At 43.0% G+C, this 17,978-nt stretch overlaps 1 protein-coding gene across 4 annotated transcripts in view; it reads right to left on the reverse strand.

Moving 5' to 3' along the window:
• The window catches only part of MOB3B (MOB kinase activator 3B), a 234,881-nt gene that overhangs the window by 18,451 nt on the left and 198,452 nt on the right, over positions 1–17,978 (reverse strand). For 2 of the 4 annotated variants that reach the window (XM_061200480.1, XM_061200481.1), the window contains exon 4: positions 10,358–10,468. The exons of 1 other annotated variant lie outside the window; for it this stretch is intronic. In XM_061200480.1, the coding sequence (XP_061056463.1) occupies positions 10,439–10,468 (30 nt within the window). In that variant the 3' untranslated portion in view covers positions 10,358–10,438. Of the gene's footprint in view, positions 1–9,030; positions 10,469–17,978 lie in introns of those variants that run through there. One more of the 4 variants, XM_061200483.1, reaches the window with a different exon arrangement.

Consider the following 17,978-nt stretch of genomic DNA (forward strand, 5'->3'; position numbering starts at 1 on the left):
AATTTTTTGACCCTCATGGTGAAAGAAGCTTTGTCACCAGGGTAGCAAGTGAACAAGGTAAAAGGAGGAATAACTTTTTAATAGCTGAAGTGTGTGTGTTGGAGCGATCTAACCTAGTGATGAAGAGCAGGGCGTCTGGAGACAGACTGCCTGGGTTCAAATCCCAGCTCCACCACTAACCAGCTGCATGACCTTGAAAAAGATTCTTGCTCCTCAACCTCAGTTTCCTCATCTGTAAAATGGGAATAATAACAATAGTATCTACCCCAAGGACTGGAGTGAGGATTAATTCAGATAAGCAGAGTAAAATGCTTGGCACGATGCCTAGCACTGGATGAGAGCAAGGCCTGTCCCTGGGTGAGCTCATCCCAGCCCCCCAGCCACTGCACTCGGTCACCACATCTGCAACGGATTACGGATGGTTGTTGTCACCAATACTTCCCTCAGGGAACAGTTGTGAGAAGGGGATGGGAGGAGATAGGTCAAGTACCAAACACAGTGCTTGGCACAAAGTAGATTCTCAGTAAATTAATGCCTAGCCCTTCTTCCCCCAAAAATGTCCTCCTAACTCCCTTGAAAGCACTCAGCACACCCATGTGTTCTGTTTCTAGTCCTTTCCCACACGGTTACAGGAATCTATGAGCACCAGAGAATGTTCATATAAAAATCCCCTCGTTTATTTTCTCTTCTTCTTGGCAGTGGGTGAGGGGCTTGGGTACCTTCCTTTCACGTTTCTCTATTTGAGTCACACAGAAGTACTTTTTCAGTCACTTAGGAGAGAGAAGGCAAATTTCAATGCAATGCCATGAGCCCAAGGGCAGCACAATCTTTGTTCCTGAATGCTAACATGGCAATAGCTTACAGCTTACAGCTCTTAGGAACTTTCTAGACTTGCAATTGTTTATTTCTTTTATTTCAAATCCATATGCTCACAGGGTTTTACTGAATTCAATGTCTAGATAATGCCCTGTTAGTACTTAATACCAAAGCTACACCTGGTGTGATCTGCACAACCTCAGGAAGCCCATGCTAAGGTTGGAAATGTGTTAAGAATTCTTCCTGGCAGTGTGAAATGGGGCTCACCTTTTGAATGAATTTTCTTTAACTTGGTTCAATAGTTGCTGAATCTAATGATTTACTATTAAAAAAATACTCTCACTACTCACTCCTCTTTTGACAAATGCTGCCTCTATGTTTGGAGGTTGAGTCATTTCACGGATAATATCCACAGAGCCCTAGGAACGGGAAGGTAAAAGTCATTCATCTCATCGCAGCATACTAATTTCATCCAGCCTTAAAACATAGGCCAGCATTATGTCCTGACATAATCTCCTGCTGGAACCAGGAACTTGTAAACATTTATGCTCTGCACGACTCCTGGTGACCTCAAAGGAAGCTGCATAAGTCAGGTGGCTGGAATGGAGGCTGCTTTTCAAATTCAGTGTGTTTCCTATTCATTTCTAAATTAGCCCATGGAATACATGCATAAATAAATCCCTCAGCCGCTCGTTGCTCTAGCCTCTCAGCTGTATATTTCTAATAGTTCATGTAACCACATATTTTACATTATGGCTGAAGAATTAATGCATTAATTTTTTTCATAGAGAAGAAAAATCAGCAAAAATTAACTGTGATGGTTTCTCAAATTTCTTACTGTCAAAGCTAATCTGCTTTGGGTGTTTCTGTTTATTAATTCTTTTTTAAAATTTATTTATTTTTGGCTGTGTTGGGTCTTTGTTGCTGCGCGCAGGCTTTCTCTAGTTGCGGCGAGCGGGGGCTACTCTTCGTTGCAGTGCGCGGGCTTCTCATTGCGGTGGCTTCTCTTGTTGCGGAGCACGCGCTCTAGGCGCGCGGACTTCAGTAGCTGTGGCGCACGGGCCCAGCTGCCCTGTGGCACATGGGATCTTCCCGGACCAGGACTTGAACCGGCATCCCCTGCACTGGCAGGCGGATTCCCAACCACTGCGCCACCAGGGAAGTCCTGTTTTTTAATTCTTAAAAGTCTTTTTGTTTTCCTCTGAGGAGGAGTGAAATGCATGCTTTTATTCTTCCCATTTCACAGCAGGGAGCAAGACCTAGAAGTTTCTTAGGTACCATTTCAATTGATCATAGGAACACCCTGCTCCCAACCTGGGTAATTCCTCCTGGACTTGTGTCCCCTGCTCACTCAGGGACCTCACTGTGGCCTCTGGTCTTGGCCTCACACCGCTCAACACTCTGTGGACCAGTTACTCTGACCTTCTTGGTGTCCCCGTTAGATCTGTTGTCCCACCTAATCTCTGACTAAGGGTCCACTCTGTACTTGTGAATGAACATCTTGTGCATAGAAATGCTTTCTGACCACAGCTGGACTGGTCACAGAAGCACTGCTGCAATCACGTTAACAAATGGCCAGGAAAGAAACTGAAGGCTGAACTGCTACATGACATGGCCCCGGTATCTCCAGAGAGGAAGAAAATGTGAGAAGAGCCTGATGCCTCATGGGGGGGGGGGCGGTGACTCCTTTAGTGCAGAGTGTGGGCTCTGGAGCACCCCCGTGTGACATCACTTTCTTGCTTGTGACCTCAGGCAAATTACTTAGGTAACTCTGACATTAAAATGGGGATAAACATAGATAACCCACCTCATGGGGTCACCATGACCATTAAATGAGATTATCCAAGTCAAACGCTTAGTGTGTGCTAAGAGTATGCACTCAAATGTATACTTTTGGTGTTAGTAGCATCTAATATTATCATTATTACACACTGCTGTTAATTAATCTCTCTGATAGCAGATCTTAATTAGGCACTTGTCTGCCATGTGAACTCATTCATTCTTTCATTCATTCATCAAAGGTCCATTGAGCATCTACTATGTGCCAGACACTCTCTTCTAGGTGCTAGGTATACATCAATCAACAAAATAGAGATCCCTGATGACATGGAATTTATATTCTAGTTGGGGGAGACAGACAATACACAATACACCTAGTAAATAAATTACACAACATAGATGCTATGGGAAAAAGAAAATTTGACCAGAGAAAGGGGGCCTGTGAGGCTTGGTGGGCAGGTGTGACCAGCAGAGGCCCCAGTAAGAAGGTGACATTCAAGCAAAGACTTGAGGGGAGAAGGAATTAGACAAGAGCGTATTTGGGGGCAGAGCATTCAGGCAGGGGAACGGCCAGCGCAGAGGCTGTAAGTGTGAATGTGACCAGCACGTGTGACGCCAGCAAGGAGTGGAGGGAGAGAGGGGAACTGAGGCTTTTAATCTGAGGTTTTGAGCAAAGAAGGGACTATATTCTCATCCACAGACCGGGCAGGGGTGGGCGGCCCAGTTCCTCATGTCCCGCCAATGTTAACTTCTCCCACCAAACTTCATCCTGTCTAAAAGACCTCAGCATCTCTGCCCTAAGTGAAATAATTAGCCTTTAGATAAATAAACAAGTCACCATGTACGATTTTTCTAAATGCTGCTGCCTCTTATGGATGGATGTCAGCATGTAGTTTTTAGCAATACTAAATACATCACTGTAGAGACATTATATGCACAGTTATGGAGAAACAGTTATCCAAACTATTGTTTCTGGGTTAATAAACATAGGATTCTGTTGATACCTTTGTGCCTCTATGTTCCATATATTTCTTGAAAATGCTTACACTCTTATCCTTTGCTGATTTGGTTATAGGTGAGGTCACATCTCAGTTATAGGATATGATTTCCTCTGGAGCAGTTATTCAACTTAATCTAGTATGCAGTAATATTTATAAGCTCAATCAAAGTTTAATTAGCTTGAATTTGGGTTTTAATTTATTAAGTACTGGGAATTTTTGTTTGTTTTTTTGTCTTCATGAAAACTCAGTTAGATGATGAATGCTGCATTAGAACAAGAAGTTTCTGTTAAAATAACGTGTTCTGTTAAAATCTACTTCACAATGAAATAGAAAAATCAGATAAAATATGTAACTGTTATAAATGACACTACGATTGCTTCCCAATGACAGTTCTTTATCATTTTGGTCAATGTAGCAATGAAGTCTGCTTGGAAGCAAAGTTGAAATTTAAGAATTTAGGATATTAAAAGATTGCATAGATTTAATGATCGGCTTAGCTTCCACGGGAAGCAAGCTTCTTATGGGAGTATCAATTTTTGCTGTTGTTGGGTGGAAGGATTGAAGGCATCTGGTTTGAATTTATTGTCTTCTAAGACAGTTTTCCATTAATTATCATTAATACAATGTAGGTTACTAGGGAGAATATAATAATACAGCAGGTATTCAATGTGTATGGGGATACATTTGAAAATTAAAATAGTGGTTTCCTCAGGGGCCTCTCTAGACATGGTAAAGCAGGGGCTGTGACCTGAAATGCCTTAGGGGAGTGGCAAGAAACGTACATGAGTGAAGCATCCCAGTGTAAGAGGACAGTGGTAACTGACAACCAGCCACATGTCTGTGCAGCAACAGGGAATGGTGAGAACAGTGGTACATTAGAGAGACAACTCCATCAAAATGGGTCAGCCACTTCTCAGCCAATTCCTGAAAACAAAAGCCTTGTGTGGCCAGATCTTCTGATTTTGTAAGAGAAGCCAGAAATTCTGATTTTCATGTGTCAAATTTTCCAATTTTTAAATGTCGGTAGCTAGTTAAACAACAACAACTACAATCTACGTAGGTCCAACAAAACATGCCTGCAGGACAAAATCAGTCCATAGCCCGCCTCTTTGTCACTTCTTGGTATACATTTCAGACAGTGGAACTGAGAAACAGAGAAACCCTTATATGTGTGATTGAGTTCTAGAAGTCTCGTTCCTCACTGCCCTGTGTCTAGAAATCACCTCATCACAGACAGCTTTTGTCAGACATAGTATTCTATTGTTGCTATTAGGAACAGGGGCTACTTTTGGAGTCATGTACAATTATTACATAGTGACTGTAAATGTACTAATATCAATAATATATAAGTATATAGAATTTACATATTTCTGCTTTTCCAAATATGTTAATATTTTAATCTTACATCAGTGTCCAAAAATAATTATAAGCTACATAGGAACAAATCTAGGACTCCAGTTGCAGTTCAGAAATCTGAGGCACAGAACAATTAAATATACTACCCAAGGTCATACAAATAAGGTAGTGGCAAACCTGAGATTAAACCTCAGGGTTGTTTACTCTGGTTGATGAGCTTTTTCTATAATCTAGACTTATTACCTTTATATGCCAGGTTGTTACCAAACTTAATACTGAACCCTACTGCAAGAAAAAAGATGTATGACATTAATCTGTTGAGAAGCTACACAATATGCATGACACCCTCCCGGGAAAATCTGTAATAGAATAAAGGAACTTCTGCTAAAATACAAATATGTCCATGTGTTCTAAAATAAATTTTGAATTAGTTTTTTGTAGAGTTAACCTTTCTTTTCATTTATTTGTTGCAGGATGAAGAATATGCTTGTTAAAGAAATAAAACAAACACATAAAAAAGACAAAATAGAAGATGGTTATGTGTCTTTTATTTGTAACATTTGAATTCCTAAGCTCACATAAAACTGATTTCATAAATATCCTTTAGTTTTATCTTGCATTTTAATTTTTCTTAATTGTTAGTCTGTTCTTATAACCAAACCCTTAATTTAATCACAAATGGAACTAAAAATATGCTAAATCTTTTTTCTGATGCAATTAGAAAAGATACTGAAAAACTTTGAAATTAGAACATTAAAAGCTAGTAAAACAGCTTAACTGTCAGATTAGAAATGGACTCTTCCCTCTAAAAGTTACAAAAATCCTTATTTATTCATTGAAAACTGCTTACCCAGAATTAATAACTGCCCAGAGGGAAACAAACCTGTTATAAGTTTTTTTGTTGATATATTTTTAAAAGCAGGGAAAAAAAACCATTAGTTCCAAAACACGCTTTTTTTCGCTAACTCTAGGAGAGAATCCCCTATTTCATTAAGAACTAAAATGATCAAAGCACAAAGGACAACAGTATTATCCAAGTGACACATCAGACTCCTTTTAGTGATTTTGCCTTTGTACACATTCCTTGGTGGCTGTACTTTTCCTATGATATTTCTTTTTCTCACAGTGTGATACCCATAGGGTGTGGAAGTGGTGTAAGTTTAGAGACCATAGGAAGTGATGTGCTTCCATTAATGACCAGAATGACATAATCACCACAAAAAGATAAGAGAAATTCTATCCACGTCCCCTAATGCTTTGCCAATTAAAGAGGGGATTAAAACAAAATAACTCAGTGTGATCTTACAGGGAATGCTAAAGGTAGGAAGGAAGGAAGCTCAAGAAGATAAAGCAAAATGGCGGAACAGAATATAGATAAGGATTTAGTGTGGGCAAATACAATAGAAAAGAAAATTTATAAGTGTATAAAATCAAGTCAAGAGTTAGCAAAGACACAACATAGTTTGGAGAAAGCATGCAGTAATTTCTTAATGTTCACTGCTAGTTACATCCGTAATGCACAGTGACATGGAGAGCTTTGGGAAGGTTTCAGGCTGAAGCATAGAAATGTTAGCAGTGGGGCAACAAGACTTCCAAGAGAATTCCGCCATTGGGAGATGATAAATGGAGGAAGGCTGAAAGACAACTGGTAACAGTCTTCAAATATTTAGTGGACATGCAAATAAAGCTCTCACTTAGTATGTTTTTACTTATACAGTCTTTGGATCTTAATGTGGGATACTAGAAAAGGTGAGCTGAAATGCAAAGATAATAGTTTAGCTCAAGTTGAATGGAAGGATTTCAGATGGAATCTGGTCTGTGGGTTATACCAGAGGATGCTGCAGAATTTCTGTGCCTGAAGATCATTGAGAGGAGAATTGGTTTTTCACCTGGAATGTTACTGATGTGGTTTGGGAGGGTAGAATGAATAGCTTAAGAAATCTCTCGAAGTTGCTTCCATTCATCCTGGCCCTCAGAAATGAGCAAACACCCCAGGAAGAGAAAACGAGAAATCTCAGAAGTAGAAACTGACTCCAGATGGGTATTTCTCAATTTTTTAAAATTATCATCCTCCTAAAGGGCCTTTTTAGACATTTTATTCCTAATCATCCCCCTATCCCTACAGAATTTTAATACTACATATATACTTCATATCTGTATATGTACTATGGTCAGGCCATGACCCAGTGTAATATATAAGATTTCCTCCCCACCCAAATCAATTTTTGCACCCTTGGGCAATCACCATCAATGAAAATGCACGCTCTCTAAAATAAACCATCGGTCTGAATGGGAGGTCACTGAGGATGGGAGAAAAAAAGTTATATATATTTTAACTCTGGCTTCAGGGACTACACAAATTCTCATTAGTCAGCATACTCATGCTTTACCTGCAGAGGGAAACTTTTTGTGTCCTCTTCTTTCTGTTAAATGGGAAAAGATGAATTCTCTGTCACTGCTATATCATCTAACTGCAATGGCTGTAATCTTTTGGAGATCCTGGACCTCTCTGTGAATATTAGGAAAGGAAAGCACATATGTACAGTCTCACACTCTATAAAATGTATGCATACTGAATTTCAGATCTTTATAATGAATTACGGAACTTTATAATGAATGGATCAGGCAGACAACACCTCAACCCACTGATCAAGCTTAATATTTATCATACAAAGAGACAACTAGACATTATATGCTTCCTGATATGATGCAAAAGGAAAGAAACAACATCACTTACATAGTATTCTTGCTAAAAAATGTTTAACCTGAATCTAATAATGAGGAAACAATCAGAAAAAAAAGCCAGATTGTGGAACATTCTACAAACAAACCAGCCAGAACTCTTTACTAATGTCAGTGTCATGAAAGACCCACATACACACACACACACACACACACACACACACACACACACACACCCCTCACACATACATAAAAGAAGGACTCTAATCCATTAACTAAAGAGAATGACAACTAAGGGTATATGGATGTCATTGTAATCTTTCCTTTTTGAAATTTCCACTTTGACATTTCTCAAAAAAAAAAAGAAAATCATGGATACATGTATTACTCAACTAAAAAAAAAATAGTGGGAAAAGAGGGAGAGCGAGCCAGGTTAGGAGGAAGAAGCAAGATGTCAATCTCAGACCCAGAGAGTAGGAGATGCCTGAAGGGCTGCCAGGAGCTCAGATCTCCATTTGCCAGGAGAGGTACTTAGGATGTAGTCAGGCCAAAGAGATAAAAGATCGTCTGTAATGATATTCTTCAGAATTTGCCAAACAAAGTTCTGCGGGAATAGGAACAGTCTGTAATCAAAACGTAAGAGTGGTTTGCCAGCACTTACCCTAGAAGTGCTGATTAGTGCAGCAAGCAATATAACCAGGAGGAAATTGTTCCAAGAAGTTTAAAAAAAATCTGGATTTTTTTTTAATTGAGTGGAAATTGCATATGCATGAACAGTTAACAGAAAATAACCTTCAAAAGACTTCATAACAAAAGTCTTCAGAGTCCAGCATCCTACTTGATCAGGCATTATGGAAATGCAGGAACTTAGTCAACTTTTTAATGCAAAACGCCTGTGTTTTCCATTGTGCAGAGCTTCAGAGTTCCTCCCAGGGCCTGGGCTCCATGCTCTCATTTCTCTGTCTCACTGCTCAACACCCCCATGTGGCACTAACTGCGTCGTGCATAGGTCGGGAAGACGGGCTCATTTGTCTGATCTCTGGATCCTTAGGACAGTCAGATATCCTTTCAGCCAAAAATGACGCTGAGAAAAATCTTTGCCTATCTTGTCCTCTCAAAGTTACTTAGGAAGCAGAAAAACAAAAAACAAAAAAGGTATGTTTGTTGTTGATCAGAGCACAATAATACGGAGAGAGGTAGCGGCACTTGGATTCCATGAGACGACTTTGACGAGATACAAAGCAAGGGTTGGTTTGCCGGGTTAGGTCAACACAGAACGCCACGGTGCCCAGACAGTTGACCGTTTCTCAGTTTGGACCAAGAAAGACTTCATGCCTTTCTAGGCTCTCGCGGCAGCTCCAAATGGCTTTAACACATTACATGCAATGAAACAAAATCAGAGTTGTTGAGTTATTCTTTAATCAGTATTACATTGAAATGCCCTAATACATTCTTATCTACATCCCTCCACCAACTGCTATTTTGTCGAATTCAAATGCTCACTGGAAGTATCATCACCCCCTAGTCATAGGCTCTCAGGACCACCACAGTTTTGCGAATGAATCAGAGAAGGCAACATTGCTTCAGCTAAAAGTCACTTAGCTTTCAAAAGGCAGGATGTAGCACAGAATGATTCTGTCTACTGGGATAGAAACACTGGGAAGGATGGGAGAAGGAAGTTGGCTCCAGCTCCACTGTTACCTTGGCAACTGTGGCACAAGCATCATCCGGGCAGAAATTAACTTTGTGCCATAATATCATAGGGCAGAGGAAGGGAGAGCGTGGAGGAAGAGGAAGAAAACATCGGCTGGATCTAGAAGCTCAGAGGGCCGGCTGGGAAGATTACGAATCAATGGGCTGGGCATTTCAGCTACAGGCACCAAATTACCCATTGTACTTTTGTTGGGTTTTTTTTTTTCACTGAAATTTCAGTATTGTGTGAAGACAGCCACCACACCCTTTAATAATGAACAAACACTGCACTAATTTGGCTCAGGGCATCTGCTGATCATTCTTGGTCATTTGTAACTTCCTTTTATTTCTCTCTTCAGGGAAACAGGGAAAAAAAAATATCTTGAACGGAAGAGACAAGGAATGGTGTGGTTATAAAAAACACATTCTGTTGAGGGTGAACTGGTAACTAGTTAGCCTTAGGCTAGAGACCAGTCTCTTCCCTGCAAAGAAAGTGTGCAGACCCTATCTGGGGCAAGACAAGCCACCCCGTGGAGTGGTCCCTGGTAAAACTGCTTATGGGGGAAATTGCACTGATGCTGTGGGACGGGCCTCAGACCTCCCAGCCAAGACCACGGCATCAGGGCCAGAGCCTGTAGGGACCGCACAGGAAGGCTTGTTAGAGAAAAACTGGCTGTGCATCCAGAGTTCCAAAATTCACTGGGTACTTAGAAAACACGTTACAGAAAAGGCAGCCGGCTGACGAGACAGGTAAGTGGAAAAGTACAAATAAGTATCTCAGTCTCAAAACCTGAATTCCAGTAAAGCTTAGGTGGCAGGTCACAGGCAGAACTGCGACACGCATGTAAGTGCAGAGGCTTCCTTCCTCCAGGATGGGTGAGGGGCCGTCCTTCTCTCCTGGCCAGGTCCACAGGTCACGGCTAGCAGCACTCAGAGGGTTAAGAGCACACAAAGTGAGCGGGGAACATCTCTCAGGAGTCACCGCTGGTCTCCAGCTTGCCTGCTCCTGGAAGTAGGTGCGCCTTTTCAGCCAGGGAGGTCTCCCTCCTGCTGGCCCGGGACTCCAGGAGGAAACAGCTTTTCCTCTTTCTTCCGTAGGGTAAGATGGGGCGTTAGTGACACATCCTGCTCGTCATCTCTTTCTGGAAAGCAGGGGGAGAAGGATGGTTAGGAGTAACTATAAGCAGAGGAATGACTTGTTGAAGGATTCTGAAAATACCCTGGCAACCTCTGGAGCCTTTAAACAAGAGGTTGCAAGCATGGCCCAGGAATAAGGCTCAGCATACAGATGTGTTCCACTGGCTGCAGGCTTTTTTTTTTTTTTTTTTTTAAATCAAAGCAATGTTTAAAAACCTCAGCTAACTTGCCAAAAATCCAGGTTGCTCTGTGTTTTGGAAAAATTGCAAGATCTGGAGCCACTGGGCAGCTGAGTTGAGAATTGCTGTCCTCTTCAGATGGAGAATACACTCTCCAGTTTGCCCCAGTCTCCACCACTCCCAGCTGTCTCCCCATCAGGAGTCGAGTATCACTTACAGATTGATATGATAATTGGATTTAGACGGCTGTTTTTCTTAGAGTAGACCCCAATTTCTCTTTACCTAAGTTTCGATCAAAGATGAAAAAATGAAGGATAGGTACAAGTCAAGAAAAGTGGGAGGAAGGACATTTCTTAATAGAAATGAAGACTATCCCAACGTGTCTGACAGTCAACCACAACCAGCTGGCCTTTCTATAAATGCTCTTGTGGGCATTGATAGATCCCAAATGTGCCATCTGTTCTCCTTCTCTGGGTCTCTGCACAGGCGAGACCCTTGCCCGTGGCCTGCTCCTACCACGCCCTGCTCTCTTTACTTGGCTAATTGCCATTCATTTTCCCAACTCCAGCAAGATGACTCTGATCTGCCTGGGAGGACTTCAGGCACTCCCGCCCCTCCCACTGTGGATCAGCCACGCCCTCCACCTGTGCCCACCTGGAGGCCTGCGTGCAAGGAGCCAGTTTGTACACCTGTGTGTGTGTGTGTGTGTGCGCGCGCATACACGCACATGGGCGACGGGCATGTGTGTTGGCTCTACTTGTGAGCTCCAAGGTGTCAGGAAGAAGAAACCCTCGCTGAATTCCCCACCGCTGGCACAGTGCCTGGCACGGGGCAGCAAGTCCTCTTTCATCCCCAGGAATGTCCTGGATCGCAGGCTGGGGAAGGAGACTTGTGCCTTGTGGCATTTAGGAGGACACGTTTCATATATTTCAGTGAGATGAATGAGCTGCTTCTGAGGTCCACCTGCCGCAGAGCTGACGCCAGCTGCTACCTCTCTTGCACGCTGACCCCAGCTCACCCTCCAGCGCCCCCCCATCCAATAGGAAACATCTGAGTAAGAGGAGCTTGAGAACAGGCGTGCCAGCTGATCAGAGACTCTATTAGAAAACCACACCAATGTGTTGGTTAAAAAAATAACCAAATATATAGAACAGAATCTAGGTACTTATAATATTAAGTAAGGCAATTATGTAGAGATACATATATTGAAAAATTAAGTGACCATTTACTTATGCTCAGTGCTTGTGCTACGGACCAGGTGCCTGGGAGATCACTGCTCTCAAGGAGCTACAGTCTATCAGGGAGAAAACGACACAGAATACAATGACATGAATGTTAATATTTAGAGGAGGAGATGAGGCATGGTAGAACCCAATCCACCCAACCCACTCTGCCCTCACTACCACGCTGTGTGACCTCCCTGAGCCTTTGGGTCTTAGCTGAAGTGGCCCCTTTCTAGGGATACCCTTCCGAACCTCCAAGAGAGGGCATCACCTCCTCTTCTGCGCTCTCATAACACCTTTCTTCACAACCAGGATAGTCTTTCTGTTTCATTTCTGCCTCCTGGATTCATCCCTTGTAAGATCCTGTAAGACCCACGGAGAAAAGGGCTGTGTCTGCGGTCTGTGCTGTGTCCCCAGTGCCTGGCAAGTGATGGTGGAAAAAATGTTTGTGTAATCCAGCAATGAATGGGCTCCCAGTGTCCTCATCTGTGAAGCAGACCAGTGAGGCCTACTTGAGGTGAGTGGGAAGGTTAAAAAGTATTCATGGACAGAGTACGCATTCATTCTCTTTCCTGATCTCTCCAGAAGCACAAACATGGCAGCAGCCACTTTGTGCTGGGAAGGCAGAGCCTTGAGAGGACTTCTCTGATAACGTACCCACGGAGATGGACTCCACAACCTAGAGGAGGAGGAGTCTGACAGGTGAGGGTGGGAGAAGGGGGACGGGAGAAGAGGGGCTGTGGCTGGAGGGAAGCACAGTCGAGGTGGAGCCCGCCAGGGATCTGATGCTGCTGTGGCTGGAGCAGGGGGGCCAGGGCAGGATGGGGACACAGGGGTGGGGAGACAGGTAAGCGCACACCTATTTGAATAAGGACCCAGGCACCTAGTGTGGGGGGATGGAAATAGATGATGACAACCTGAAAAGGAATTTGCTGTTCCTCTGTCAAGCTTCCAAAGGTTCTTGTGTTTTTGGTTAACTTTTGGTGACAGAGATGGGAAAAATTAGGTGGGAATACAAAGTGTGTGTGTGTGTGTGTGTGCGGGTGTGTTTGAAAGAGAGCAAGAGAGTGAAGGCGAGATCATGGGATGAAGACAACTTTGCCTTTATAACTATTTCTCATAATTATTTGCAATGGGTCAGGATTACAGAAAGAAAGGAACTAGCATTTGTTAAGCCCCTACGAGTTGCAGGTGCTTCGGGTGGTTATATTAGTATCATTGCCTCTGTAAAACTTTGACAGGAGAGGAATCCAGGCCTCAGAGCAGAAGTGATGTGCTCAAGGTGAACAGGTACGGTGAACGGTAAGCGGCCGAGCTTAAATGGTAACAGCTGCTTCCATCAGACAAAGGTTTGCTGTTGTTTAGTCTCGGTGTCCCTCACGGCTCTACAGATATCACTTCATGTAACCCTTACCCTGATCCTGTGAAGTAAGCTTTGCCATCCCCATTGGTCTGAGGAGGAAACAGGCACAGAGACAGAGAATAACTTATCAAAGTCACACAGAAAGTGGCAGAAGTAGAGATTTAAACTCAGGTCTATCTGGATGCAAAGCCCAGCTCTTTCCACTACACCACATGACCATGGTTTAAAGCCTCTGAGACATTCTTATGAATATGCATTTGAGTGATATTGATTTATATTAATTAACAATTAATTGCAATCGTTCCTGAATTTTCAAAATGCCAAAGAGATAGTTTTTCTTTATCCAGACTGATGCCACTTTGAGTTACAAGTGCAATCGGTAAATACCAAAACAATTATGCCACTAAAAGACTATACAGGGCTTCCCTGGTGGCGCAGTGGTTGAGAATCTGCCTGCTAATGCAGGGGACACGGGTTCGAGCCCTGGTCTGGGAGGATCCCACATGCCGCGGAGCAACTAGGCCCGTGAGCCACAACTACTGAGCCTGCGCGTCTGGAGCCTGTGCTCTGCAGGAAAAGAGGCCGCGATAGTGAGAGGCCCGCGCACCGCGATGAAGAGTGGCCCCCGCTTGCCGCAACTAGAGAAAGCCCTCACACAGAAACGAAGACCCAACACAGCCAAAAATAAATAAATTAAAAAAAAAAAAAGACTATAGACACTAGAAATATGGAAGACTTTATTTATTTTTTATTTTTTTTAAGGAAAGCAGAAGAGGGAAAAGTTTGAGAGAGGATATGGGACTTAAGCAAAGCCACTGAGTCAGTCTGTGAAAAGCCAGGACCAGTGCTTTCCTCACCACACCGTGCAGCCTCAAATGCAGGAGAAAAACTGTTTACTATGAGGCCTCTTAACATTCTTACAGGGAATGAATGGTTGAAATAGATCTGAAACTTGAGGAAGGACGTCTCAGTTGGATCCGCCCTGCAAAATCCTACAAGCCTTCACAGCTGTATTCTAGCGATTTCCCACTGGGTGGTGCCAATGGGCTGGCTAAAAACCAACTGGTTCTGAGAAAAAAACCCCCAAACCAAAAACAAACAAACAAACAAACAAACAGACAATATTGGGTTCCATGGCTTTCCTCTTCATCAGAGCCCTCCTGCAGGCATCCAGCAGGGCCAAACACGTTCCTTCCTATCGGGGAGAGTGGCTTAAACGACTCCTATGCAGTTTGCTCTCCAGGGATGAATTTGCCATTGCAGGAGTTATCTGAACCCACCATGTATTAAGTCCACTAAAGAACTCCAACAGGTGCTTAAGAGGTTTCTGCAGAGGTGGTGTGAATTTTCTGAGAAATGTTCCTAAAGGCTGTATTTGGCTTGTACACGAAGACTTTTCAAGCACCCAGATTTTTAAAAATCTATTCTTAAGAAAAGAGTAAAGTCAGGTTTTGGTTGTGCTCAGTCGGTACCATTGCTTTAACGTAAGGCAGAACTCGATTCTGCAAAGTCCCTGATTCCCGACTCTCAGCAGAACAAAGTCCACACTCTGCAGCCTGGCAAACAAAGCTGTTCTTAACGGGATCCACCCACCCTGCTCACCTCCTGTTGAAGCCCAGCCCACTCGCCACACCCATCAGGCACACTAGACTCCTCCCTGTTCTCCAGAAGCCCTGGTCTGTACCGTTTCTAGTAGCTTCTCATCGGCTGTTTCTTCTATCTGGCAAATGCTTTCTGCCCTTCTATGCCTGGCAAACTTTGATATCCTTCAAGATCAGAAAGGGTTAATTAGCTCCCTTCCCGGGTTCCTCCATCACTTTGCACACACCTGCATCACACTGCTTTCTACCACCACTGGAACGCACCATTTCATCTTGCCTGAATCTGAACAGACCCTTAAAACTTTGTTATATATTAATATATGATGAGGGATATTTTGGTCAAGTCACATAACAGTATGTATGGTTTGATCCAATTATATTAGGAAAAAATATAAAGTATGAGTCCAGCATGATAAGTTTACCCCTGGGTGAATGGAATAATATATGTTTTCTATTTCTGATATTTGCCTTTTATATATTCTCTAGCTTTTTAGATATTTTTAATATACATGTAATTTTTCCTAAAAAATAAGCTTCAGTCATTTAAAAAACAAAAAGAGAAGTAGACCAAATCTCCACATTGAAATCATAGTTAGTTTTGGAAATGAAGTTAAAATGATTTTGCCTAGTCTTTGTGGGGAATGGTGGCGGTGGATGAAATCAGCATATCTTCTGTGTAAGATACTCAGCCACTTCTGATCTAAAACATTTAAAATTAAAATAGAGATCTTTGCTAGCATTTGAAAGTTTTGTTTGTTTGTTTGAATATACATGGAACAAACTTGTGTGAATTCTATGAGTCAAATCTTACTCTTATCTCTCAGTGTAGCCATTTTGAGAACTGGCCACGGAGAGGATAAACTGTCCAGAGAAGTAAAATGATTTATTCCAGGTCACGCAAATAATTTCTGACCCGACCAAGACTACAAAGAAACCAACTGACTTAGCTTACTACACCATACCATCACACGTTCCAGTAATCGAATTTTCACATGGAATAAAGAAAGAAATGTGATGTCTGCTAGGTGTCAGTCATCATGCTAGCATAACCATATGAATAAGTTAACATTAGGAATTATAAAACGAGCTCCAAAAAGGAGTGACAAAATCACAGGATCACAGACTACTGTTCAAGCTGGGAGGACATCTGGATGTGATCTAGTCCAACACCTTCATTCCAGAGATGTGAAGACCCGGCCGTGAGGGAGGAAGCGACTGGCCGAAGGTGGGACCACTGATAAATGGCAGCGCCAGGACTCCTGACCTGTGGACTCTACACTCCATGTTGATTTCAGAGAGGCAACTTGTGTACACAAGGATTTCTTAGAGTCACCTCAGTGTGCTTCAGGAAAATCCCTCTTGCATTACTGGCTCTCCTCCAGGTAAACCTAAAACCTAAATGGCTCTCCACGGCTTTCAAACTAAGTCCCAACTCTAGCATCTAGCATTGGTGTGGACTCCTCAATCACTCAGCCGTCACTCCCCAACTCTCCTTCTCTACTGTTGAACCCCTAGCAATGCCCCTATATATGCTTTCCTTTGCTCCTCTCTTCCCAAAACACCTTTCTCCCAACTCCAGTATCCTTCGAGACCCTTGACCATTTTCCCCCCTCAGGAACACCATCTCCTACCCTCCCCACCCCGTCCCCAAGGAGTCTCAGGTGCACCTCTTCTGGTTTCCCTTTGTGCCCACAGTACCTCTCACGTTGTTCTATGACACTTTATCAATTCCTGGCTCCAGCAAGAGATTGCTCTGGAAGAGATGAACCATATCTTGTTTCTGTTTGGACCCTGGTGCACAAGGCCTGCCACATACAAGGGGCTGTAAAAATATCTGCTAATTAGACGAAAATCCAATGAAGATGAACAATTATTAGGTCTTAAAGACCCAGTAAAACGAGAGGTAGAGGAAAATACTAACTGAATACCTACTATGGTGGAGGTACTTATATTTATTGTGTGTACTTCTTGCTCAAAACTCTGTGAAGTAGGCATCGCTCCTTCTAATTTACAGATGAGGAAACAGAGGCTCAGAGAACTGAAGTAACTTGCCCAAGTTCATGCAGCTAGCAAGTGGAAGGATAAGGGTCAGATCTGGTTGCCTCAAAAACAAAAACAAGTAAGCAGACAAAAAACATCCTGTTTCTATTACTCCACTGGGAGGAGAAATAAAAGAAAAGGACTGAGGTTCTTCGTTTTTCTAGTGTTTTAACATATATTGGGCATAGAAGTGCTACAGCAACAGCATTTTAAAGCCAATTTCTTGTTTTTAATTCACCAACTTTCTGCTAATTCTGAGAAACAAGAAGGAGAAAGGGGAGGAAGAAATATTGGAAATAAAGCAGTGATTTAGGAAGAACAGGACACAAAGGGATGAAAGGAAGGTGGGTATAGAAGGCGTAGCAGTGTGGTAAGAATGAGAACACTGGGCCCAGCGCTTTGTGAAAATGACCTTTGTTTAAGCGGGTCCCTCCCACCACCAGCCACCATGAAAACAGGGTAGCTTGAAACACACAGCATATCGTTAGATCGGGCACAAAGAGGGAAGTATTCAATCAACTGCCTCTCATCTAACAGAGCATAGGTACACACACACACACACACTTTCCTTCTCCAATAATGGAGCTTCACCAACACATTTTAAAGGCGCTATGTTAAGGTGATAGTTGCCAAAAAGACAAAGGAAAATGGTGAGTCCACCAAAAAGGGCCAAGGTGCGGGGCAGGGGGAGGGGGGCCGGGGGGAGGGGTGCTCCTTTTCTAATGTGCTTCCTTGCGACCACTCAGCAGCACAGCCTCAGGGCCCCCCAATTCCTGGCAGCCCCCTAAGCTGGAGCACGGCCACCCCTCACCTCTCCTCAGCCTCCTCCCAGATGAAGACAGATTTGGGAAAGTGGGTTTGAACTGCAGCGTGAATTACAGGGACCACATTTCTGGCTGGGCCGGGGGGATGGGATATGAGTAAACCCTGTAACTGAGAAGACTTCTTCATTCCCAACAACATGGTTAGGCCCCCGGGGGGTTGGCAGCTAGGTCAGAAAATGACTTTCTGCGCAGCCTTGCGTCCCACAAATTCCATTACTTAAAGACTTTAAAACCTCCAAGTTGTATCCATATTATCCATTTGTTTCTTTTGCTATTGGCTATTTT

This window comes from Eubalaena glacialis, chromosome 9, assembly GCF_028564815.1.
Source record: "Eubalaena glacialis isolate mEubGla1 chromosome 9, mEubGla1.1.hap2.+ XY, whole genome shotgun sequence".
Lineage (NCBI taxonomy): Eukaryota > Metazoa > Chordata > Mammalia > Artiodactyla > Balaenidae > Eubalaena > Eubalaena glacialis.